The sequence below is a fragment of the Anthonomus grandis genome, chromosome 22 (assembly GCF_022605725.1).
Source record: "Anthonomus grandis grandis chromosome 22, icAntGran1.3, whole genome shotgun sequence".
Taxonomy (NCBI): Eukaryota; Metazoa; Arthropoda; class Insecta; order Coleoptera; family Curculionidae; genus Anthonomus; species Anthonomus grandis.
In genome coordinates, this window is record NC_065567.1 from 31,821,376 (window position 1) to 31,849,111 (window position 27,736).

At 32.2% G+C, this 27,736-nt stretch overlaps 2 protein-coding genes across 8 annotated transcripts in view; one reads left to right on the top strand and one right to left on the bottom strand.

Moving 5' to 3' along the window:
• The window catches only part of LOC126748125 (myelin transcription factor 1), a 141,620-nt gene extending 121,138 nt beyond the window's left edge, over positions 1–20,482 (top strand). The window contains exons 7-19 of one of the 2 annotated variants that reach the window (XM_050457150.1): positions 895–1,375; positions 1,433–1,636; positions 1,694–1,795; positions 1,855–1,965; positions 7,835–8,021; positions 10,153–10,298; positions 10,352–10,485; positions 10,541–10,787; positions 10,903–11,097; positions 16,515–16,577; positions 16,861–17,129; positions 19,134–19,288; positions 19,471–20,482. In XM_050457150.1, the coding sequence (XP_050313107.1) occupies positions 895–1,375; positions 1,433–1,636; positions 1,694–1,795; positions 1,855–1,965; positions 7,835–8,021; positions 10,153–10,298; positions 10,352–10,485; positions 10,541–10,787; positions 10,903–11,097; positions 16,515–16,577; positions 16,861–17,129; positions 19,134–19,288; positions 19,471–19,737 (2,561 nt within the window). In that variant the 3' untranslated portion in view covers positions 19,738–20,482. The remainder of the gene's footprint in view (positions 1–894; positions 1,376–1,432; positions 1,637–1,693; positions 1,796–1,854; positions 1,966–7,834; positions 8,022–10,152; positions 10,299–10,351; positions 10,486–10,540; positions 10,788–10,902; positions 11,098–16,514; positions 16,578–16,860; positions 17,130–19,133; positions 19,289–19,470) is intronic. The other variant, XM_050457151.1, reaches the window with a different exon arrangement.
• A 1,256-nt stretch (positions 20,483–21,738) lies between these two features.
• Positions 21,739–27,736, bottom strand: part of LOC126748126 (phosphopentomutase-like) — a 45,383-nt gene continuing 39,385 nt past the window's right edge. For all 6 annotated transcript variants that reach the window (XM_050457152.1, XM_050457153.1, XM_050457155.1 and 3 more), the window contains 4 exons: positions 27,521–27,726; positions 27,165–27,463; positions 22,134–22,360; positions 21,739–22,080 (listed from right to left, as the gene is read on the bottom strand). In XM_050457152.1, the coding sequence (XP_050313109.1) occupies positions 21,975–22,080; positions 22,134–22,360; positions 27,165–27,463; positions 27,521–27,726 (838 nt within the window). In that variant the 3' untranslated portion in view covers positions 21,739–21,974. The remainder of the gene's footprint in view (positions 22,081–22,133; positions 22,361–27,164; positions 27,464–27,520; positions 27,727–27,736) is intronic.

A 27,736-nucleotide genomic window follows, 5' to 3' on the forward strand; every position in this document is an offset into this window, starting at 1 on the left:
TCAAAGATTTTCTTTAAGGGCATTTTTTTAAAATTTTTTGGCATATATTTTTGCAAACCAAACAAAATGCATAAAAAGACACTGAAAAAACCCTAAATTTCCTACAATAAAGCCTAGAAACAATGGCAATTTAAAAATATCCTTATAATGTATCAGTCAACCCTACTTGAAAAAAACACTGATTTAAGTTAAAAAAATAACTAATTTAAGTTTATTCAAATATAATTTATCAAATACCATTCAAAACTAAAAAACTGATTCTTTTGCGAAAATCTACTTAGTCCTCGCCATGCACGAAACAATACTAAAATGCCCAACTCCGGGATGTAACGGGAGGGGTCACGTGAGTTCGAACCGGAACTCACACCGGAGCCTTTCCGGATGTCCGGTGGCCGCGGCCAATAAGCAGGCTGCCAGGGAACATAAATATCACTCTAGATTACAGGGTAAGCCTTAACCGTTTCACTTCATCCGCCGGAATTTCCACTTTTAACTAGTGCATGCGCTGTCGTAGTAAGCATGAAACATTTTTATTAGTCCAAAGCCCTCAGTGCATTTTACACACAATCACTTCCTTTTTATAACATATGGCAACAACGCAAGCCACCAGATTCTCTTATCGTTTTGATGCGTACAGATCAAGGGCGCCGCTCCGCTATGCGCACAATAATGCGCAGATTTTAAGGCGTTAAGTGCACGCTATTTTTATTTCGCCAACTTAAGTCGGATTTTAAAAAATCATTGTAACAATATTTTATGTATGAGGGAGTGACAAAATACTGCTATAATGTAACGTGAATAACCAAATTGTCAGGCTCCAAGCTCTCAACCTTGAAAAATTCCTCTCCAATAATTCCAATGTATTCCTTAATTAACAGAACTCGTATTTTCTAGGCAATCCGGCCGACTTCAACTCCTCATCTTCCTCATATGACGGAGGCAAAAAATCCCCAGCTCCAAAAGAAGATAACAAATACTCCTCTTTTTCATCTTCATCCTCGTCTTTGCCCCCCAATGAAGACAAGCCGAGCAGTGCGTACAGCCAATATTACAATGGAAAAACCAACTTGGTGAAACCAGACCCGATGAAAGTACCAAAAAGTGAGATGCCCAGTAGTACGAGTAGTTGTAACATTTCATGTGAAAATCAACCGGAACTAGTGGTACCTAAAACAGAAATAACTACTCCATCGTGTCGATCACCACCAGTGAATTTACGATCAGCTTATGAACCTTATATGAATCAAGACTCAAACTCTTCTTCTATATCTAGTATGGAGGCGATGAGCTCACGAATACCTCATCATTTGCAACATTTGAGTCCACACCCTGGCTCTCATCCAGGGTATAGTATGGAACATCAAATTCCACACAGGTATAACGGATTATTTCACCCCCTAAGGAAAATGCCTTATGAAACATTCAATTTTAGATCCCCATATCACCACTCACCTATTGCAGAAGAAATGTATCACAGAGAGCGAGCTTATCAGGAAATGAATGAGCCAGTGACCACTATAGCGCGGCCAGTAGTGACGTATTCAAATGATTTGGTCAATAGGTCATATGATTCTTCTTTAGTAAATTCTGCTAGCCATAGGCCATATGATCCCGGTACTAATACAGGATTTGAAAGGTGGGTTTTTGATTGTCTCACTTTAATTGTAAATTTAATTTTTTGCATTGATTTCAGGTATGATTCTGGTCAATGTGTTCCCCTTCAGCAATCATTGGGACCACCAAGAGTCCCTCCACAGGGTATTTATAGTTATATGGAGGATTCACAAGAGCACAGGTAATAGCAAGTAAATGAAAAAGTTATATGGGGAAATTTGTTTTAATGTATTCTTGCAGATATCAGCAAGAAGCCGTAGCTGCGCAACAGCATCAATTAGCAGTGGCCAATGCTCAAAGCATGCTGAAACAGGAGGACCAAGAATCACCTGCTGGACCTTTGTATCCAAGGTAAGGATTTTTTATATGAATAATATTAATAGTAGTAAATCATTTATTAACTCCTATGCAAAAAACAATAGGTAATGGCATAGCGAGTTTTAACAATTATTAAATAATAATTACATCTTCAATGATGATTTTTTAAGTACTATTTATTTACAGTTAACAAACAGTAAAACAGTTGCATATATACCATGTTTCATTGGTTTTCCAAGCTTAAAGTTTTTAAATTTTTAGGTATTTTATTAAAAATAGCTGATGCTTGGTAGTGGAAACAAGATGTAAGAAATTCTGTATCATGCCTAGGAATATTTATATTATTTGTTCATAAATTGATTATATTCCATAAGATATACAGTGTAAATAATTGTGAATTTAAAGAATTAGCGATTCTGTAAGCCTTTTTTTTTATTTCTTAGCAAAGAATATATTTATACTCATAAATTACCTTTAAATTAATATAGTATTTAAATGAAAATCAATTTTTTTTTAATTTCAAAGTTTTGATCCATATATAACCCTAGTTTTTTAAATTTTCTTTAATATATATGAAGGATTTTATAACATTTCTGGAGAATAGAATGGAGAATAGCTTGCAATTTTGCTTTATAATTAACAAGGAGTTATAATATTAAATTACCATTAAGTAATCATTAATTTTGCCTATAGTTTTATTGATATTTGTAGTAGTGAATATCATCAGCGTATATATGATACAAGGAATTATTTATAACACTTATAAAATCAGCAGTAAAAACTATAAAGAACAATGGTACAACAATGGATCAACCAACTGAAATTAACATATTACAAAGTCATCCCGCTGTCAAATATTTTAGGTCAAATTTGTTATACTCTATTATAAAAAAATTTAATTGCAACTAAAAAAGTTATGTTAATAGAGTCGAATGCCTTTTGACATGTCAATTAATAGACCAGGTAGCACCGCCCTTATCTAGAACTTACGTAATGTCATTTGTAATTCTTAATAGGGTACTAGTACAACTATAGCCTTATCGGAAACCAGGCAAAATATTATTAATGCCAATATAATATTCAACAATATGACTTTTTACAATTTTTAAAGCAGTGAATAATATAGCTATAGTAGGGTTACTTTTCTTTAGACTAGGTGTTATTAAGATCCCTTTCCATAGTTCAGTTATAATTTTTATTTTTTTAATTGAAAGTTTTTTTTGCTTTTAATTTTTTTGCACAGAAGAGTATTTGAAGGGCAAAAAATAAACATAACGATTTGATTTAAAAAAATGTAATTCGACGTTTTAAAAAATCAGTATCATCACCTTCAGGAACAAATTAAACAAAAAAAAAACTTATTTAAGAAAAACATTTTGTTTTACTCGAAAAGTACGCCTCTGTAATACGTACATACAGGTCAGGACCGTAGTAGGACTGTCTTTAGGTAGAATTTTTAAAAAATTGATTAAGAGTTTATTAAAAAAATTTGTTTGGTCCCATCAGTTTGTTATTTTTTCTTTTTATTTCAAGAATCCCATTTTTATAATTTGTATTAAGAATTTATCCAAAAAATTGATTTTTTAAGTCTAAGATAATTAGGAGTTAGTCAAATAGAAAAATCGCTCTCTAAAAAAATTATTTCGACGTTTTAATCAATTAATGATACCATCTTCAGGAAGAAAGTAATTAAACAAAAAAGTACGGTCCTATGCCTTTTAATTCTTATAGAGTGCACGCGCAGCTTTATAGGGTTTAACGGTAATAACTGGAACTACAGGGAGACAGGACCGTAGTACAAATATTAATTGTTTTTTGGCATAATTGTTTGTTAATATTCTTGATGCACAATTTTCTTATTTTCCATAGTTTTTTGAAAATCCAAGGCATATCAACAGCCGCCTGTTTTATTTCTTTAAAATGCAGCAGTTTGTCCCAGAAATTGATTTTTTTATTTAAGTAAATTGGTTGGCAATTATTCGAAATAAGTATTCGACTATTGCCCATATATGTATAGAGCAACTTTTGAAAAATCTAATTTTTTCTCTGTTTTTTTTTTTAATAATCTGCTAATTTAATATGTAATAATAAACTTATATTTGCATACAACTTTATTGAAACTCAATTTGAATTTTCAATCTTCAATATATAGTAAAAGTAAACTATTTTTCAAAATGTATGGTTCAAAAGTATAGCAACTTAAACTAAACTAAAAATTTTATTTAATAACTGGTAGCATGCATCATTTGCTTTTAATGATTGCGTCACATCATTTTTTCATTTAATTTAAAACTTTTAAGGTATTGATTTTTATAGGTTTAAAATTTTATATGTTCTTTATACAATTCATTCACATTAATTCTCGATTCCTTTGAGATATGTACTTTGGGCTGAAAACAGATTAACGTCAACTTTATTAGCATTTAATTAATTTTTAACTAGTTTTCATGTGTGCTTTGATTGTCATGCTGAAAAATCCATTTATTTATATTTTTTAATTAAATACGGGAAAATGCCATTAGGTCTTATGAAATACAAAATTACAAGATATAATAACGAGAACACAAAAAATAGAAATACAGCTGGTACATAAGCATTACAAACACTACTAATTATATTATTGATAATGAGACATATAATATAATCTTAATTATTATGAGCAAGATAACTTCTGAACTGATTTAAAGATATATATTAGATTATTATTAATATCAAGATTATTTATTAGGGTCAAATTTCTAATGAGAGGGTTATTTATACTATACAAGGTTCTATAAAGGCTATATTGGCTAGGGTCTTAGTCATTGGCATGGTCCATTAAAACCAATTAAATTTAAGAGAAAACGATAATCCAACATGCCTTTCACAAGTTCAAAAAGTTAAACATAAACAGTATACCAAATCTCTTTCTGGGAGTATTAGGTAGAAGCACACTTTACCGTTGTTCCCTCATACTGTAATCATGGTTCTCCATTATAATGTCTTCCCTAAAAATACATCATCAGAAATTTATGTTGAACACACTCTAAGGAAGCTGCATGATTTTGTAAATATGATGACCACACAACTGATCACAGTAGACTAATCTGGTAGTTATCACAGAAAAATACTGGCAATTTTTTAGTACAAACCCAACAAAGGTTAACAACCTGCTATCTAGAAGGACACCTAGATCCTTAATAGCAGTGTACCACGGATAGAATAGGAACAAGAAACCCTATTTAATTTGCATGTAAAACTAATAAATATGCACTTCTTAATGTTAAGCTGACTTTTCGAACAACAAGTACACCAATCTTGCTGCTGAAGTTCCTGGTCTCATAGACTCATAATAGATCTTCAAATCATCAGAAAATTTTAGACATTTACTGTTCTCAAAATAATATATATGATATCAAACAAGAATCACTAATTTTCACATGCTGCATACGACCAAACCAAACTGGAAAAATCACTTACTGCCAATAAAAACTCAGTTCCATTAATGTTCTCAATAGGATACGAAGGTTATCCTTGATCGAATGCCTTGGAAAAGTCAGTATATATAGAGTCTACTTTTTCATGCCCTTCTATGATCTTCACAATGTTTCATTGGTGGTTAATCAAATTCGTAAGAGTACATTTGGTCTCATAAAATCTAATATATAAAATATAAAATTAGAACTATATAATTAACCTTTCAGGTATTAGGAAACATGCAATAAGATGGGAAGGTAATTGTGCAAACACCTTGCTTTAAAAAATAAGACTAAGAGATTAAATTAAGAGCCGGAGAATTAAGACCCAGAGTTTAAATATTTGCTCAAATACCTTCTATCTCCTTGTTATCCTCGAACTATCGTGTTTTATTATGAGACGCCTATTTTTTGGGTTAAATCTCTCATTTACTAGTCTCCTTACCTAATAAATGCCATCTGATCCTAACAGTTCAATATAACATCTAAATACATTCAGTCATCTAAATACACGATGTTTTCCATTTATAGTAAGACTAGTTGAAGAGTTCGCATGCATAACCGGATATATCTACTTTCAGAAAATTTTCAGGAAACACGAAAAACACCCGGTGTATTTATATTCATAAATATTAATATTTTAAGAAAATAGATTTAATTAAGCGGGGTTGACCAATTTATTAACATAAAAAGAAAAAAAAAATTTACAATTCGTCATTATTAGCAATAAAAGTTTGTATATGTCCGTTTTTGCACACAAATAAGACATAGTAAGCAAAAATATATATTTTTTCTCTTTAAACAAACTTCATCACGTTAATTAATTTGAGGAAAGTATTAAAAGGAAAATTAAATATGTATTGCATTTTGCTCATGCAAGCAATCGCATAGCTCATTTTCAGCTTGGGTTTCAAAATTTACTGAAGTATTCACATTGGCTCCGGTATTGTTACTACGTAATAGGTTTTTGTACCACAAAAAACCCATCAAATGATTTCACCTAGTGGTAGCGTGCTAAGGTGTATGTTATCTTTTGATTTTCCCTTCTTAAGAAGTGATTTCCAAACTGTGTCATCCAATGATGTAAACCGATATAATTGAGACATCTTAATTTTAACAGTGGTTTTGTTATGTTGATGCTCAATTTTTTTTTAATTGAGTTTTTTTGCATTCTAAAATTCCCTTTATTTTCCTATCTACCTTTTCCAGTTCTTTAACATTATACATTTGCCAGTCAAGGCCCAGTGTTTTCACCAAACCCACTTCCGAATATATTTCAACGAATTTTTTGTTTGTTGTAATGACTATATATCTTAATGGATGTCTTATGAACTTCTAAAAGAACACTTTTATTTGACAGAAGTTAAAAGCGCGTGGAGTCACGTCCAAACAACTACTAGAATAGATAATAAAAAGTGCAATAGAATACGCACAACTTGTTTATTTGAATATATCCGCTTTTGTTATCAAAATTTGGATATATCCGATTTTGCTCCAAATGTCGAAGTTTACTTAACGTTTTAAATGGGATTTATTCGGTTTTGCTTCCAAGCCAATATATGAACCCTGTAGAAATGATAACAAAGAACCAAAAACCGTCAAAAAACGATTTTCGGTGAAAATTGGATATATCCGATCCTGTACCCAAAGTCCTCAATTAAGATGTTGTTCGGCAAATCGAAGTCTGGTCTCTGTGTCCTTCATTGAGATGAAGGAAGACTTTCCACCGTGTAAATCAGGTTGCTTAGGTCTTCGCTTCATATTAGTGTTTACCCATATTGAAATATGTCCCAATTTTGTTTAACTCGAAAAGCACTAATAAATGCATGATTAATAGATCAACCAATCTCTTAATATGTTTACTTACCACACTCTCAGTTTTTCTTTCTCTGCCACTTTTTGGAAGTCCTTACATAGCAGCCTTTCTTTTAAAATTAGAAATGGTACTGGATACAACTGATTTTTTTAAAATTTGGGTCTTTTGCTATTTTACATTGCTTTTCATCATCTTTGTTTATTGCACAGACAAATTTACACCCCTTGGCATGTTGAACTGGTTGACATGTTGATAAATCCTAAAGTACAAATAAAACTGAACAAGAAATACATATAAAGCTTAGTTGCTCTACATATGAACTGCATAAAAACGAAAGATTAACAAAAACATTCTGACGATGGTATCTATTTAATACTAAATCTTATTTATGTCTGAATCCCTAAATATTATGGTATTAAATATATTTATTTAGTATTTAAAAAAAAGCTCTACATATGAGCGTACGTGTAAAGCCATATGGTTAACGTGCGCGACGGTCTATAGAGCATAACGGTAATAACTGGAACTACATGGAACTACAGGACCGTAGTAGGATTCTCTCTGCGATATTTTTTCAAATTTTTTTAGTAAAATTAAACAAACACGATCAGGAATTCATTTTTTTTTACAGGCCGATGTATCAATACGACGCGGCAAGTGGGGCCCCCCTCCCAGTGGGGTTTTCCGCCATAAACTTATCTGTAAAATGTGTGACGACCGCTCAGGCGGTACAAATGAAGGGCAGTGGGCCCCACACGTCCCCGGGGGGCACTGTTATTGATTTAAGCACATCCAGCGTCACGACGACCAGTCCGCAGGTAAGCCGTTTTTCAAAAAATAATGTCATGTTTGCAAGTATTGGGTTAGATGGATGGGGTGGACACTCGACGCTTTGTTGTACTTTATTAGGGTAGATCGAGAACCGGGGAAATGCCCCAATGTGTCATAAAACGTGAGCAATGGCCTGGTTAAACAAGAAATCGTAATGAAATTATGTAAAAATGCTTTTAGTACGACATGCGTTTATAGTTAAATATTTATGTCATATTTATACATTTTTATCTGTTAATATGAGATTTATAAAAGAAAATTATGATTTTGTGGACCTAGTAATGCCCAATATTGTTAAAAAAAGGATAGTTTTACATATTTTGTGTGGCCAAAAACCAGATCTTTGTCTCTGATTTATGGCTCTGTTCTAGCCAAAGTAGTATTTTTTGACTATATCATAACTTTTTGACTAACATTAGGCCATTTTATTATGTCATAGTGACTAAAATATGATAATTTGATCTGTTTTTAGTCACATTTTAGCACTTCTTACAACCAAGTGGTAAAAATAAAGAAAATTTCAATTGATTTTTAATTGGTCAATAATATTCCAAATGGTGTGACAAACATAATAATATTTGAATCCTTATTTAAGACATAATTCGGACATAAAAACTTATCCGTTTATATTTGGTCCTAATTTGTTGCTTTGGTTTAAAAACCGGAACCGAACCAACAAATATTAGTTTTGTTATATATTAGTGATTTTCTTTCCTTCGAATATCAATAGAAAATTGCGTTATTTACCAACATTTTCTCCTAAATTAGGCCATGATCAGTAAGTAATATGGCAAAAAAATAATTTTTTTCGAGCCCTGATAATGGTCTAAAATATACCCGAAACATTGGCAATAAAAATGATCGCTATTTTCTATGTTGAACATTTTTTTGTCCCTAACAGATTTATAAATTCCTACTAAAACACTATAAAGTCCACGTTTTACTCCCCCAAAAATAACCGATCGTCCTAAAACATTATCTGGGCAAAAGCAAATAAAATCTTCGGGTTAAAATAAATACGAGACGCGTTAAATAATCGGGCGAATAAACTCGGCAAATTAACCCCTTGGTCAGGTGTATAGGCTATAACTTACTTAAAAGGACAAAACGTGGTCATTCCGGTGAATAAATAAAACCCTATGGAATAACCAAGTGCGTTATGGTAATTTAGGATAGCCAACAGGTGGACTTACCTCGTGCGTTTAATTAGTAATTCTTTTTAAGGTAATGGTCACTAAAACGAAATTTCCCAAGCAACACGCGTTTAACAGGGTTAAAAATATATAATTATTGTTTGATAAAAAGTTAAACGATTAGGTATGGTATATTGTTTACTATTTAAAGACGTTTACAAAATGCGTTTAATAAACAAATATACTGACCATCAATAAAACTTTGAATATTTAGTTATAGGAAACCAGTATAAAACCTTAATTTTACTCATTAAATAATTGTTGGTATGTAATAAAGGTATCTATTAAAGGTTAAATTGTGGTATATTATACCGGGTGTCCAGGAATTCTGCTGACAAACTTTACAGGGTGATTCTAAAACAAAAAATTTAAAAAAAATTTAATCAATGTGTGTTCTAAACGTCTAACTTTTGGTTAAAAATATTTAAAAAAAAAATAAAAATTTGGTTAATAAATTTGTATTTTTAACTTTTTTTTATTTGTATATTTGGTTTAATTATCATGTTTCACACACGTTAGGGCATTTCCTACTTTTTTCTAGATTTGCCTGTATATGATATTTTATTATTACACTATAATATATATACTTGAATGAAAAGTATATCATATGCTACACAGCAGCTTATATCGGGGTTATTGCAGCCAATATTTGAAATGTAATAATCGAGTTTAAAAAATAGATATGTAAATCCCTCGTCATTTTTTTTTTTAAATGCGGAAATTTTCTCCTTTTTGTAAACAGAATAGTACATGATATTCGTACATTTACAGTTTAATAAATATACCTTGACTATATAGGGTTGATAAATATACAAAAAATTTACTGCAAAATTTATAAATAAATATATATTTAATGATAATAATATATGATGTGTTGCTTGGGTTCCCCAATTATGTTGTCTCTATATATTTTTTTAAATTTTAGGTGGCCTATGGATCCCCTCACTATGGTAACCAAAGGGTTGGTGGTAGTCCTCAAGCTGCCGCTAGCCCTCACTTATCCGCTAGTCCCCAAGTACCAAGTCCTCAAGGACAAACACTGGATTTGAGTGTTAGTCGATTATCCCACAGGTAAGTTGCCTCTTATCTAAACAATACTATAATAACGTATTAATTTGGTGTAGTGTTAGACCTTTTGGTGCCACTGGTCCGCCACCAGGAGTCCTAGCCCCTGCTCCAGGCTCTGGCTACAGCAGAGAATCGACCCCAGATAGCGGTGGGTCACATTATATGGATGCCTACAGTCGAGAACCATCTGGTAAGAATTTTGGTGATATTTTTTAGAAAATCTCACGTGACATTTCGCTTAATAGCTTATGGGTCAATGAGTCCTCATCCAGGCTACAGCATGACGTCTGTACCATCCGATTATACTTCCAACCCCTATTCAGCACCATATCCTACAACAGCTGGATATCCTTGCGGTCCAGGGTATCCTGGACCTGTCACCACCGGAGGTTATCCAGTTCCTCCTGGCAGCTACTCGCCTGGAGCATGTTACTCGATGCCTCCTCCACAACATTCTTTGTCGCAGCATGATAAGCCTTCAAATAAGGATGGGTAAGATATAAATAATATAATTTGGCCGGTTGGTTTTCCTTGAAAGTCAAAAAAATTTTTAAATGACTTCACTTGTTCAAAATCTTTTGGTTACGGTTTGTATAACTTGTTTCAGCCTCTCTGGCTGCCCACGACCTGACAGGACCCAAATCCAAACCCATTCGCAAGAGCTGAAATGTCCAACCCCAGGGTGTGACGGATCCGGACACGTCACAGGAAACTACTCGTCCCACAGGAGCCTGTCTGGATGTCCAAGGGCCAACAAACCGAAGAGCAAACCGAGAGACGGTCAGGACTCAGAACCTTTACGGTAAGTAATAATAATAATAAACGCTAAAGTTACAATTATATTTTAAAAAGGCTTATAGGTACTAAAACTTAACTTCCAATGGAGTATTTTAATCTAAATTACAAAAAAAGAGCTATAAAAAAATCGTGTACAAAAAAACTTAACACTATAACTTAGGAGTTGAAATATAGATACTATAATAAAATAAAAATAATAAAATCCTTTATTTATTGATGAATTTCAATCTTTGGGAAGTAGCAGAAGCAATAAAAGCAATAAAATCAAGCAAATCCATTATATAAAATTCTGAGGTAATTACAAAAAACGTGCCAATTAATAGATCATTCCTGAACTCAAAATAAATTATAGTGTACTTAGGTTTGATATTATAAATCTAATAGACATTTTTTTTTGGTCCTTCTTAGTTAATTAACATAAGAATTGTTGATAATTAAACAATTAATTGATTTATCTGATTTTGCTTGAGTTGAATAATTTAGTCTATTTTATAATGTAAAAGTGGTTCGTTTAATATTATTCACATTTCTTTTAAGCTAAATAATATTACCTATATTTACTTACTTTAAAATAAAATAAAAACATATGGTTACACGTTTATTTTATAAGGTACGTGCGGCAAATAAAGCCCGGCGGTCAATAAGGCCCACTAACCATATCTTTAATATCTAAAACTATAACTCAAATCTGACAACGTCAAATTACTCCTCTTTTTAAATATACCACATACTATAACGAACTCAAAGGAAGCAGCACGCGGGAACAGTGTTGACGAAAATTATCTTCGGACTTGATGTGTCGCAATTGTCCGTTTTATAATTCTCGTGTGCCACATTTTCGTAAATATTTTTGACTTAACGAACTTTTTGGTTCTACTGTTTGGGTTTCTTACATTCTCTGTTTCACAGAGCATCTTTTGATATAAAAATCTAGTCAAAGAGGTAAATAAGTTTTTAATTATTTATATTTTAAATAAAAATTGCCAATTCAGATATTAAAGCCCACCGAATAAATGGTGGGCCTTATTAAACGACAACGTTTCTATCTTTAATTTCTCACCAGAAGGATACCTAAAATGCCAGGAGAAAGAAAAAAACGTGCAATATGGACGTCAGAGCAACTTCAGTCTGCCATAAATCCCATACAAACTTAAACCATGTCACAAAGATAAGCCGCAGAACATTACAAAATTCCGAGAACCCTACGTACGGAACCACATACAATCTGTAAACGCTATAAAAAATATGGGTAGATCTAGCATTTTAACAGCAAATCAGGAAAATCAACTTTCGGAAAGAATCATTCGTTTGTGTGAAATTGGCATGCCTTTAACTCCCCTGTTAGTAACACGATCAGCTTTTAAATTCTGTGTCGACAATAACATTAAACACCCGTTTCGCACGTCTAAAGGTGTAGCTGGAAAAGATTGGCTTTACAGGTTCTTGAAGCGCAACCCACATCTTGCTAGACGGAAAGTTCAACTTATGAATCCTGGGAGAGCTCAAAAGCTTAATAAATTCATAGTAAATGATTATTTTGCCAAGCTCTCTGATATTTACAGAAAAATGAATATTCAACAGAATCCCCAAAATCTCTTTAATATGGATGAAAAGGGTTGCAGGTTGACCATCCACCACCAGCAAAAAATTATTGGGAAAAGAGGTGCCAAGCGCATCCATCTCGTGGCACGTGACCATTGCAGGATGCTGCAATGCTTTGGGAAATTCCATACCTCCTATAATCATATTTAAGGGCAAAAGATTGAAGCCTGAATGGCAAGATGGTCTGCCACCGGGTTCCCTTGTGAAAATGGCGGAGAAGGGTAGTATGACAACGGAACTTTTTTTTGCATTTCTACAACATCTATCTCGCTACAAGAACAACGGACCGGCTGTACTTATCTTTAACGGAGCTTCTAACCACTTAGATATTTCAATAGTTGATGCTGCAGATCAACTGTGCACTATTTTGTTTGCCGTCGAATACCACCCACGAGCTCCACCCATTGGACAAGACTGTTTATCGCTCGTTCTAGTATCATTGGGATCAGGAGCTTCGCTCCAGACCGACGTCTTAATAAAAGGTGCTTTGGTTATATTTTCTCCAAAGTCTGGAGCAAATGTATGACTCCCAAATATAATCAATGGATTTAGAGCCACTGGTATGTTTCCACTGGATCCAAGTGTCATACCTGAATCAGCGTTTGCCCCATCGTTAGCAACTCAACGTCCTCCAGAAAATATTGAACAGCCTCAGCAGGAAATTAACATATTTCCGTAACCAACAAATGTTACCGTTGTGAGCAGTATCAATAATCTACCACGTGACTATGACTCAGATGACTCTGAATATCATATGCCTTTAACTACGCTAAAGGAGATGACGAGAGATTTCAAAATAAACAAAAACTCACAAGCTACTACAAACACCACCTCTACTCGTAACATTAATAATGACCATCTTAATAAATCTTTTAAAGAATTACTACCAACCCCTGAACTTTTCGAAAGAAAAACTAACATAGCAAGGAAGATATCACTTAACTACAGGGCACAAGCAGTGACTAAAGATCTTTTTGCATCAGTCACCAAACCCACCACGAAGCCATCCAAAATATCTGCTTCTAAGGAGCCGATACCGTCATCTTCAAAGGTATTGGAAGAAGGACTTTAGAAGTAAATCCTTACAAATTACAGACTCTTGGTTTTGTTTTGTTTGTCAGACACAAGATAAAATCTACATGAGACAGTGCATAGCGTGCGGGACTTGGTGTCACGAGGCGTGTGTTGGCTTCTCACAAGATGATGATGACGACTTTATCTGCCCAAACTGCTCTTAGATGTTAGTGGTCAAATTTGTTTCTTGGTTAGAAATTTAGTGTTTACGTTTATATTTTTATTATTTGAGGGGCCTTTTTAACCGACATCATTAATTTAATGGGGCCTTATTTATCCAACAGTCAGATAATAAGGCCCACTTTCATATTTTTTTACAAAGCTTGTCAAAAGCCTAATCAAAAAAATAAACTTTTTTGTTAAAAAGGCTTCATTTGATAACACAATAAGCATTTTTTCCTTAACTGGGCCTTATTTGCCGCAGGTACCTTACTACAAAAAAAAAGCGTGAAAAATAGGATTGTTTTAAATTATATTCCTTGATAAAGAAAACAAATAAAAATCTTATTATTATTATGATCACACGTTTATTCTTTATTTTCTTAACACCGCAAAAAGAAAAATATGAATCGCAATTTTATTTTCTAGATTTTTCTCTGGTTTTCCCTGAAACGCTCCTCAATTCTCTACTTGTTCTTGAAAAATGTTAGAATTTAGTGCATACTTAAATGTCCTTATTTTAAATTGTAGGATGTTAAAAGGCAGAGAATCGTATAGCTTTATAGCATTATACATAAATCTTTTTGAAAAATGCAGCCTTGACTTAAGGGATAATACAACCTTTCTTCTATTTATAAAATAAGTATTTTAATTCGCTTTAATTTTTATTTTAAAATATAAAGAAACATTCTTTTCTCAATTCATAATTTTATTTAAAAAATATACCCAGGTGAGCCGCGAGAGGCTGAGCAACACACGATAGTTAAATAAACGTTCATTTTTGGTTTACACCAGTTGTACATTTTTGTTTGAACTTCAACTATAAATATCGTATAAAAATGTCTGCGTGATATACTTACGTTGAGGAATTTAATATTATATGTTCATGAGATAAAATTATTATGGCATAAAAGTTAAACCTTCATTAAGTATGGTATATTATATACTATTTAAAGACGTTTACAAAATTAAATGAGCTTCTAAGCAAATGTACTTCACCATCAACAAAACGTTGAATTTTTATTTATACGAGGCAAGTATAAAACCTTCATTTTAATGGTTTAATAATTAGTGATATGGAATTTATAATAAAGGTATCTATTTAAGCTTAAATTGTGGTATATTTTACTGGGCATTAAGGAAGTCTACCAATAAACTTTACAGTTATGATAAATATTTTTTAATAAAAAAAATTAACATCATTACACAGTAGCATATATGTGATATCGGGGTCATTTTATCACATATTTGAAGTCTAGTGATCGAGTTTAAAGACTAGATATGTAAATCCTTTCTAAATTTTTTTAAATACCAAAATTTTCTCCGATTTGTAAACAAAATCGTATATTATATACGTATATTCTCACCTATAATTTTCTTAAACAAAATTTTTCTCTCAGGCAATTATTTTCTGCAAAAAAAAACGTTTTTCATTAACCCTACACTTACCCCCCCACCCACCCCACACAACTTACCAGTAAGAAACTGTTGTTAGAAATCATTGTTTTTCAAAATAACACGCATGAATATCAGCTGGTTTCGTCATTAATATCCAATCTAATAATACAGTTTATTCATTACTTTATCCATTTATTCATATTTAATACAAAAACAGTGCTAATAGATTGAATATTATGGACGAAAAACAGTGATTTTTCAAAGGAATTTTTTACTGAGCAAATGTTTGGGGTGGTTGGGGGGGAAAATTTTGTTTGTGTGGAGGGGGTAACGAATGAATCTGCCATTGTAAGAAATTAAACAGCTCTATAATCAATATCTTCTTTTTGAATTGAAGGCGAAATTTTGCAGATTAACCTTTGCAACTCAGTACTACTCATACGACAATTTTTTTTTTAAATATCGGGTGTCAGTACTTTCTGATATTATATCATCTTTCTGTAACGAACTTGGAAGACGCCAATCTTTCTCTCTAAAAGACTTACATAATTACAATTACAACTGCTATTTTACACTACATTTTTAGAAATTACGAAAACACACTGCACTGGTGTGGATAAACAAATTTCCAGTTGCAGCAATAGAATTAAATATTCTTAAGAATGAATTATGTTCCTGTGGTCAGAATGTTTATAAAACTTTTGCTGTTTCCATAAAAAGGTTGCAGCAACAAAATGTTCGTCTGCGTTTCTTTAGTGTAGACAAGCCTTAAGGAGGCGTTGCCTGCGTACCAACATGCGCTGTCAACGAAATGACGTAAATTTCAAATTTCGAAAAGTTCGTTACGTTTATTGTCATTGTCTAGTTTGCTTTTGTCACGTAATTGTTCTAATTGATTTAATTTGTGTAGTTTCAATATGCCGAGCAAGAGAAAATACTTCTTTAAGTATGTTTAATATTTGATGTATTTGTTTAATTTTTTTGTGGTAAAACTGTTGGGGGTAAACATTTTTATCCAGGGTCATATTGATGAGCTTCACTCTGAATTAATTGTCTGTATTTAGTGTATATCTAATTAGGGTTGGCTTGGGGAATTTTGTTATTTTTAGGTATATTTAGCGCTCATTTTTTATTGCAAATGAGATTTTTTTAAGTAACGTTTTGCTATTTTGCGCATGCTTACATTAGATGCCCGATCCCAGGGTGTGATGGATCAGGACATGCCACAGGGAAGTTTCTGTCTCATAGAAGGTAAATAAATGTTTAGTAGAATGCTATTACAGTGTATATGTATGTACCCAATAATAAAATAAAAATAGTTGATAATTTATTTGACACAAAGGTGAGATTTTTCCTCAAGTAAATTCGATAATACGCCTGTACCTGGGGCCATTGGGCGCGCACCTCTTAACGGAGTTAATAACTGAAACAGGAACTGTAGTAGTAATATTTTTTTACCATCAAAAATCAAGATTCTACTTATTTCAATTAAATTTTTCGCACAACAAATAAATGGACTTTCGTCCTTTTCTAGCGCATCAGGATGTCCGATAGCAAACAGGAACAAGATGCGGGTGCTGGAGAGCGGTGGTACTGTAGAGCAGCATAAGGCGGCTGTAGCCGCTGCTACAGCCATGAAATTCGAGGGAGTAAATTGTCCCACTCCAGGATGCGACGGTACCGGACACATTAACGGTTCTTTTTTAACGCATCGGTCCCTTAGCGGTTGCCCCCTTGCTGGGCAGACGGTCAAGAAGAGCAAATACCCGGAGGATATGCCGTTTTATGCTAAGGGATACACAGGTAAGACTTATATCCTAAGGATGTCTTTTAAAAGTTTCAATGTTTGGGATGTTAGATTATGACATTTCTCTAGTATCGTTTCAGGATTATAAAGCTTACTAGTAGCTTATATTTGGCGCTTACACTGAAAAAATTAATCCCTTGAGCGAAATACATTTGACTTGTTAATGTGTCAAAAGCTCTTGGATATAGCCATGAGCCACGTCTCTTATTTTAATAAAACATTTCTCTTACTCTACAGTTTTTTAAATATTACTTTAACCAAAAGAATATTAATCCCTTGATTCAAGGTGAATAATGTTATATATACACCATCTTTATACAAAAGCCAAGATGCCTCAAAGAAGAAATTTGTATTTTCGTTAAAATCCCATTTTACTTTATAGGAGAGAGAGAATACCTGAGTTACAACAATAAACTGTCGCAATTTCTTTATATTTTACATAAGGAAAAGTTGAGTCTTAATGTAATGACTTTAAGACTTTGCTAAAGAGTATTTTTTGTTGATTCAAGAGCATAAATTCTTAATAATAAAAATGTAATTTTTTGAATAAATAGTGATTTTCTTGATGTAAGGCCCCTAGGGTTTGACTTAAGAGGAATGCTCTTTTGACCTGAGAGTTTTAGATTTTGATTTAAAAGCGTTATACACGTGAGAAGAGATGCACGATATATATTAAAAGATACAACACATATGTTAAGTACCACATATGGTTTCACAAAGAAAAATTTTTTAAAAATATTGTATTGACTTTTTGCTTTTAATTAAGAAAAGAGAAAAAAAATTTTTTTTTTTCCAATTGCCTCTATTGTTTTGCTGCTCTGTTCAGCTGCTCCTCTGTTTAGCTGCTATAAGTAATAATCATTCTGATTTTCAATTACCGTGAACATCTTATTGGCAAATATCCAACCGGATGCATATTTAAGACAATTTGGCAAATCATTTATAAATAAAATGAATGAAATACGACCCAAATTGCTACCCTGAGAAATACCAGAGGTGGCTGAATATTCGTTGGTCAGAATTCTATCAATCCTTATCCTTTGACTTCTTTCTGTGAGCTATGAAATTAAGGCATTAATTGAAAGGCCAAATTTACCCAATTTTTCAAGCAATTATGAATAGCTTTATCAAAAGCTTTTGCAGAATCTGAAAATTACATCCATTTGCTTTTTTTGAATAAACAGCTCTAGCAGCAGGTTAAGAGAAGACACATACATTTGTAATTGTAGACCTATATGACCTAAATGAATTATGATGATTTTGTAATAAAAATTATATAAGAGATTCAGGAACGTTTGCCCTAGTATTCAATATACCTATAGGCCTATGATTTTTTATGTCATTAATATTACCAGATTTAAAAATTGGTTACAGTGACGGTTATAGAAGAATTTATTATTCAAAAAAAATACTTGCTTACTTTTCAGCACTGGTAATAAGTGATTAATCTGAAATTTTCGTAGCAACTGATTTGGTCTTTCTTGCTTTGCATATAAGTTATCCTCTAACTGTATTATATTATATTTAATGCACAATGGCAAAATATGTAAATAAATACTCTTGTTTTATAAAACTATAAAATAACAATTTTTGTTTGAAAATAGGGTGAAAGTGCGAAAATAGGACTTTCCCTAAAGTTACTTTGCTTTGGTTAAAGAGATAACTCTGCAAGAGAAATTCGAAACTGCTTGAAGAAAAACGTTTTTTTATACCAAGAATTTTTTTCTTAAAACAATTTAAATTCTCTTAGGGTCAACTAATAATTTCGAGTCAAGAGCGCTGACGACTTTGGCTCAAAGAGACCTTTTTTTAGTGCGCCATTTCTTAAAATTTGAGCATGAATATCATGTTTACGTCAAATTAAAGAACTGCGTTTATGCCTAAATTTTCTGAAAAAAAAACCGAAAAGGTAATTTAAAAGAGGTGGAGGGAGAGCTTTGCGTGTGCACTGTAAATGACTAAAAAAGTCCTAATATAATCATTTTTTTAACTATTTTTAGGAATGGAACAAAACCCAAACAACGGTGAAGATCTTATGACGTTGGAAGCTGAAATATCGGAACTTCAGCGCGAAAATGCCCGGGTAGAATCACAAATGCTCAAACTAAAATCTGACATTAACGCTATGGAAAGTCATTTGACGCATGGCGAGAAGGTAAGTTTCCAACAGTCTGGAAAACAGAAAATTCCTTCAACTGTCTCGTTTTCCTTTAACTAAATTTATGTTCCAAAAAAAAAACAATCCCTAGTTTCATAAAACAGTCTAGACTAACGACTAGTTTCATATCCCAGCTGTATCGTAAAAAACCAATCGGACTACATTAATTTCCCTACCAGGAAACTCAGGCGCTTACGCAGCGCAGCTCGAACCTCAATGAGTACTACGAGAGTCTACGCAACAACGTGATCACCCTCCTGGAGCACGTACGACTCCCGGGTGGCGGTACTCAGCCCGAGAAAATCGGCCAGGAGAACTTCGACTCCTATTTGACCAAATTGCAAACCCTGTGCACTCCCGAGGGATACTGCGACGAGAACAGGCCGTTATACGAGACGGTTAAGTGCGCCCTACAGGATTTTACGGTGTTGCCGACGCCTATTTAGATGTTTAGATGAGAACCTTTTGCCGTGTATTTGTGTAAACCTACATCCCAAGTTTGAAAGGATTTGTTACACCCATGGTTTACGTTTTGTTGTTTTCTTAGTTGTGACATTTTCAATCAATCAATACTTCTTAAACGTAATGGACAAAACCACTTTTTAGACCACAATAGATGCAGTTTCAAGACTTTCCCAATAAATATGCATAACTTAGATAAACGCGATTCTCCTTTCTTTAAAAGTTACTTAAAGAAAAATTTTGGACACTAAACAGCAATTACAACTCTAGAATCTAAAAAGAAATAATTTTTAAGACTACCCCCATAAAGAAAATCACCTTTCATAGAGTAATTTATAGCTACAGCCCTACTTGTCTACTTAATAAGCTTTTTTTACCTCGTATTAAAAATAAAATCCTGTATAATGACCATTTATTTGATAACAGATATGGAAATTCTTGAACCCTGTCCTTCACTATTTTTTAATCTCTTCTGACTTCTAAAGTTTCCAATATTTTTAAAACAGGGTTAAAATTAAAAAACCCGTGGTGCTAAGACCCTTTCAAACATGAAACCAACCCAAACCCTTTAAAAAAAATATGATAAACATAAAAAAAGAATCTAGCGCTAAATTATATGTTCTTATCGATATGTCTAGTAACTAAGCCATTATAAACCATTTGTACGTAATGTTAAATTGTGATCTCTGTATATATTTAGGGATTAAATGAAACTGTATAAAAAAAGTATACCAAACCTCAATAATATTATATTATTACTACTTTACTTGATTAGGATTACCATTCTGATAAACGTTAAAGTTGGTTCAATAGAAACGAGGATGCCCTTCAAGCTAAACAAGGATAACAGTAAAAACAACTCTGGATATTCATATCTTTTAATAAGCAAATCGGAATTTGCCTAAATAGCTTGTTAAAACTTACTTTCGGGCGTTTTTACAACATTGGACAGGTGAACCCCAGTCAACAATAATTTAATTTCAACTGTTTAGCACTCAATTAAATAATTGTTGCCTTAAGCCCACCATTGAATTTGTAAATAATAATTCTATAATGGGTATTATTAGCTTATAGTCTGTAAATATACATCTTATAGAACCTGTTGATTTGATTATATTAGGCCAGTCAGTACATTACATACAGCAAGTCAAATTAAAATCAAAACTAAATCAGCTGTGCATATTCGACTGGCCTAACTTCACTGGTTAGTGATTTTTTATCTTTTACTATTATTGTTGAGTTTGTACTCTTTGCCTTTTGTAAAAAGTTGGTTAAGTTTTTGGCACAATGGGACACAATCCCTAAAACATGTTTTTTAATTTCAAGTCGGGATAACTGCATTAGTCAAATTTCGTAGGTCTGTGATTGATTGCGCTAGTATTTTAGAAGAAAGGCTCTTTTTTTGCTTCTTTAAGTGTAGGTACTTTCTTGGTTTAGTTGGCCCACAATTAAGTTAACTAGTTATGAGGAAAAATAAAAATTCGCCAATTCTCATCTCCCCATAGTGGTACTTGGATATAATGTAACCTACTCATAGAAAAGAGTATAGCAAGTTTTTTAAACCCTATTTTGTTCAGTTAAAACCCTTGCATATTAAAAGAAACCCTGTGCAATTAGGGTACCAAGTTGAAAGATTTTTTTTGGAGGAAATATGCAAATAAAAATATTTCCCTTTCGATCTATCAAGTTTGGATACTCTGGAAGGAAAAATCAGTATTTGTTCTTTTTTAACTAAATGTTTAAGTATAGGTAGTCCATTTATCAGTATTATTAGTTACACGTAAGGTTTTCCTATTTTTTTTTCAGATATGTTGCAACGCTGTTTACTTTTACTGTTGTGTACTTGTATATATTAAACGTAAACAGAACTTATTCATTACTAAAATAATTATTTGTTCACCAAATATATATGTTACTATACATGTGTTGTTATTATAATAATAAAGTAAATTGAAATGCTAAAAACATGCTTTTTTTTACCTTAAATAAAACAGCAATATTTTTTAATAATTTTTTTATTGAAAAATAGAATTCATTACATTAAATATGCTGTTGAACTCGTAAGTTCAAGCAAGCAACAACTTAAACAACAAATATTGACATGGATTGTCAACCTCGACTAGCATTATAGCCAACAAATAACGAAAACGTCATTAGTTCTGAACATAGAACTAACGGAATGTGATTAATATATAAAATAAATAATTCGAAAAGTCACCTTCTACTGGGTACTCCGAGGGATGAGTCTGTTCTTATCTGGTTCGAGGAACTCACGACAGATGGCAGTTACCATTTCTTGCAGTATTACCAACCCAGTAGCCTTGTCTCTGTAAAAAAAAATGATTTTAATTATCATTCACATGATAATAAATTGTCATACTTGATCTCAGGATTCATGCACAGCTCGCTGTAATACTTGATTTTTGGCTCAGTTCCGCTGGTTCTCAAGGTGAAGTGCAACCCATTGTCGAAAACGAAACTGATCATTTCAGATTCCGAAGAAATGGGTAACATGGCTCTGTTATCCGGTTGGCTATCATCATAACCGGTTGTCAGGTCCCGGACTGATATAACCTTATATTTGTTGTTCAGGATTCCAGTCGGGTACTAAAGCAATTATATATTAGATTACTATTTCGGGATGATTATAACACGATAATAGCAAATTTAAAGAAAACTTGGGGTTTTAGTTTCGTCTTTAAGAATTTGATACTGCTCTTTAGTAAGATCTCAATGAAAGTATGCATTAGTATGAGGTATGAGGAAATTCATAAACTTTTGTAATTTTAAATTTGGTAATTAACATCATTATCTGATATGTTACAGTCTTTACCTAGAAAAGTTAATGATATCTGTTTTATCTATAAGATTATTAATGGTTTAATTAACTGTCCAGCTTCGTTAGTATGTCAGTTCCTTCATTGAGAAGAATTTAAAAAATTAAAATTTGAAATGAAACATTTAAAATTAACTCTTATGGAATCCACAGTACATTAGGTCGATCATTAAGTTTTCTGAATTGACATTTATCTTATGATCTATTTGGAGGGTCTCTCAGCAAATTTAATGGTCATTTTATGCATGTGTTGCAGCAGGATGTAGGTTTGATTATATTTTTCGTTGTTATGTATAATTTTTATTATATATTTACTTTTATTTGCCATTTTCTACAAGTATTTAGATTGCTTATGTAAAATTTGCAATGGGGTTTTCTCGTTTGTTGATAGACAAATAAATAACTGAATATACACACATCAAAATGGTCTAGTGGCCAAAGAGTATTAAAAGAATATTGAATGAAAATTTGGAAATTTATTTGAAAAATATAGAAATTAAACACCTGAACAATAATTTATCAAAAACACAAAAATTCATCGCAGTATTCCAGTTATTTTTCTGTTTTTTTCTTAATTTTTTGTATACAGGGTTTCCCAAAAGTAGAAAAGTATCTGATTGTTGATGGTTTAAATATTATTACCATATTTGGGATTCTATAAAAATAGCGTAAAGCATTCTGTAAAAAAAACATAGAAAGATTATTCTGACGTATTTGCTTCCTATTTGTTACGATTATTGCCTCGAAGAGTGTACTTTTTGTGTCACTACTTAAAAAATGATAATTATTCAATGTGTTTAAGTTTTACATACACATTTTTGCGTTTGAAGAGATGCTGCTATAACGAACGAAAAAATTGACGTCTAACAGAAAAAGTTACTTTATTTAATGCATATTCTTATACGGTCAAACATATTATGATAAGAAAAATAAACATGCTTTTTCAAATAATTTTTAAAAATTATTAAAGAAATGATGCATAGTAATGAACAAGAATGACTATTAATATGGGTATATTTAATATACACAAATTACATTATTGGGACTATGTTAATGCTAAAATGGTGAGAAATGATCTTTTTTAACATGGGCAAATTAAATGGAACATTCGAGCTATCAGGAAGACTTAATGGCAAGGATTATTAACATTTCTTGTAACATAACTTGGAACGATTTACTTAAATCCAGCAACACGCCAAGACATGTGGCTGCAACACGATGAAGCTGCTTCTCATTCTGCCCGAATAGAAAGGCAACATCTCGATACTACTTTTAATAATCGCTGGATAGAAAGAGGAGAGAACATCCAATAGCCGACGCGCCCACCTGATCTGAACCCCATAGACTTTTTTCTATGGGGATATTTCAAAGAACTTGTTTTCATCAATAAGCCAGACTGAAGTAAAACTGCCAAAAAAAAAATAAGACTAGCGGCCAACGTTATTACCAAGAATAAAAGAGCCTTCTTTATTGTGATATTTAGCAGCAATAAAATTCCTTTTTTATATTAGTTGGGGAGTAAGTGATTTTTGTCTAAAAACGATTAGCTAAATAGAAATTTCAAGAAAAAACACTTATATCACTTATCTGAAAGTATTTCACCGTATAACAATCTTCATTAAATAAGCAACTTTTCCAGATAGTTATTTTAAAGTAAATTTGTCTCTGGCAGCGTCACTTGGAACGCAAATAATTTGTATGATCAAATTAAACATATTGAGAAATTATTTTGTTCTTACGACTGAAAAAAAAATTAAGCCACTCTTTAGGGCCACACTCACACCAAATAACAAGCAAATTAATTATTATATTCGTATATGATACAAACCGCAATTTTTAAGAAAATCAGAAAAACTGTAATAACTTTTAAAGCATTAACAATCGGATAATAATATATATGATTGTTTTTATTGCAAATGACCTCCTCTATCGCTTTCTTTCGTTTGGACGTCCACTTTTGGGACACCCTGCATATTTCAAGCAGACATCTAAAGAACCCAAAATTTATAAAGTAAATACTTGGTTTATCAGATGACCTTTGCAATTGCGCCGCGACTTATCATTTATAGGAAAAACAATGAAAAACTATTAAACGCATTTGCATAAAATTTCCACTCAGTTATTTACTTTTACTCGTGGCGAATGCATCACGCGAGTTAATTTGTTTTGTGTTTAAGTGGTTCCCGCAATAAACAGAAATGTATCACTTAAAGTGCCATAAGAATAAAAATGTTTATAAAGCAAAGAAAAAGATGTTTAAAAAATACTGGAAAAAGCAACATAAAGAAAGCGGAAAGAATAAAATAAGCAGTTGCCTATGTGAAAAGTGGCAAGAGATCTTAAAACATCTTGGAAATCAACAGGTTACACTTACAAAGCATGCAGTTAAGTATGTTTTAAAGAGTTTCTTAAAAAATCCACATCTACACAGTATAAACGAGACATCAAAAGAAGCACCGCAGGAAAACACCACAGGAGTTGACCCTCCTTTAGATGAAGAAACAAATATTGATAGCAGTGGCTCTAATATTTGCGAATCCACCTTAGCAAGTCCATCGTTTTCTTGTTCATCATCATCATCAAGTGATGACGAGTATTATCATAAAAAAGGTCGGAAACATAAGCGAAAGAAGTCGAAACATCATCACCGACATGATTATAAATTTCATCTCAAAGCATATGATAATTATAGATTTTACGGGAAGCCTGTTATGGTAGATGTGTCTACAGCAACTGATGGTGTCAGTGATTTGCGTAATATTGAGGTGCAAGAAGTTGCTGATCATTTAGAGAGGTCCAGTTTGGTATAAATGGTTCATGCATAAAAAAGGTTTTTCCAAAATTAGAATAAAGTACATAAATATTTATTGGAAATGTATGTATGTAATAATTAGTTATATAAGAAGGTAATCTTAGTTTATTTGTCTAGGGTATTTTATATATGTGAAGCTAAAATTTGTAAAATCAATAAACAATATCATTAATTAGAGTTTGCGTGTTTTTTTTTTGAGTTTTAACTTTAATAGTCCTCAACTTATTAGGAGAAAAAGTTTAAATGACAAATAGTTTAATAAATACCACATATCAGTTACGGATTGCTATCCTGCACATCTCAGGATCCCGGAGAAAACTAAGTGTCCGAAAATCGCTAAAATTATTTTCCGTAAATCCCTGGACCAATTAAATACGATATCAGAATAATTTATAATTATTTACCTACTATTTTAATAATTATTATTATTATTACCAATATAGCTAATGTAAGTGGAATTTGACTGTTTTGTTGTGCAGGTATTTATTAAAACCTGTAAAATTATTCATTTATTTCTCAATTTACTAGGGACCTGGACCAGCAAAATAACCAATAAGGTAAAACACTACAGGGATATTATTTAACAGGTACACTAAAGCTATTAAGAAGATCAAACAAACCTAAGAACTGGAATATCGCCATTACATAGAAAATCAGTTAAAAAAACCGAATTAGTGCAAGAAATAGAAAAACTCATATTATGATTCAAGTCTAATGAAGAAAATGGAAATGATTTCTAAAATGATAATGATATAAATGATAATGCAATGAAATAAAAGCAACAAATCCGTCTGGAAAATAACTTTTGTAAGGAAAAACAAAATGCATTAACTCGACTTAGTGTCGAGCCAGAGCGTTTAAAGAAGTCAGGGTCAATAAAGAAACTCTCTGATATTACTTTTACTCTAATATTTCTCAGACAACTTAAAATTTCTACCAACGACAAACGTTGTGTCTAAAGAATTTTTTTCCTTAACAAGGTTAATTTGTACGAAAATTAGATCCAAATTAGAACACAATACTATTGATTAATTGATGTTTTTGAGTCATTACTTTCGGAAACAAACAATGCGCATTTTGTGTTTAATGGTAGCTGAATTATTATTACTACATAATTTTCTTGCTTTGGTTACGTTTAAAAAAAAGTTTTATTGTGTTTTTGTTTTTTAATTTATTTAGAAAAAAAAATGGTAATTCATTTTGTTAAAATATTTCGAGATTTTCAATCTCTAGTACCAGTACCATAACTTGGAGTAATATTGCATCATTTTTTATTTAATTGCATCATATTATTAATTATTCATGAATTGTTATTATTCTAAGCTCTAAATTATAAACATTATAATAATTGTAGCCATGTTATATAAATTTATTTATTTTTAACAGAGTACGTTAGATAAAGAAAATAAACTTGCTGATATCCATACTGTCTTTACTCAATATGTATAAATAAATATACCCTGGTAATAAATCGCAATTTCATATAAAACGTAGCCCATAAAATGCTTAAGTTTAGGTGTGAGGGAAGATCAGGGTGATACATTTTTAAAACCGGCTGAATTTTGGCATTGCAGATTAAAAAAAATATAAGACGCCTTTGAGTGGATAATTAATTCTCAATCTATTTTTTTTTTTTTAGTTAAACACCCTGCATCGTAAAAATCAAGCATTTTGGGACTACTTAAATAAGCCAAGGAAAGTCCTCTCAAATTCTTACATAGCATTAGACAACACCCAACATTATAAATAAAAAAGTAACTTACTGTATTGGCCCCTTTAAAATTTCTGACCCTTTCGAAAACCCTCTTGATAACTATGGGTTTATAGCAAAGATAGTAAGAATTCAAAGACAAGTGCAACCCGTAGATATCATATATGTTATCGAGTTGTTCATGTAGCTGCTTTCCTTTGCCATAAACATGATTGGCCAGACCGATAAACTGAGCCAGAGCTGATACTCCATCTTTGTCAAAAATATAGTCGTTGCACATAAAACCGATGGCTTCTTCAAAGCAGAATAGTACAAAGAAGCCTTCTGCTTCCAGTTCTGAAGCGCTGGTACCTACAGAGACGCAACATACAATGTAACTAGTTAGTTGCTAATTGAAACATCACTCACCAATCCACTTAAATCCGGTCAAAGTGTCAAGGAAATTAAATCCCTCGGCCTCAGCCATCGTTTTCAATATCTTTGAGCTCACTGTACTAGAAACCATATAAACGTTGCCCAAAGATACAGTCTCATATTTTTTGTGGCATTCTAGCATCCACCACCCAAATAATGCGCCCAGCTCGTTGCCGTTAAATATACGCCATTCTCCAGTGCTAAAACATT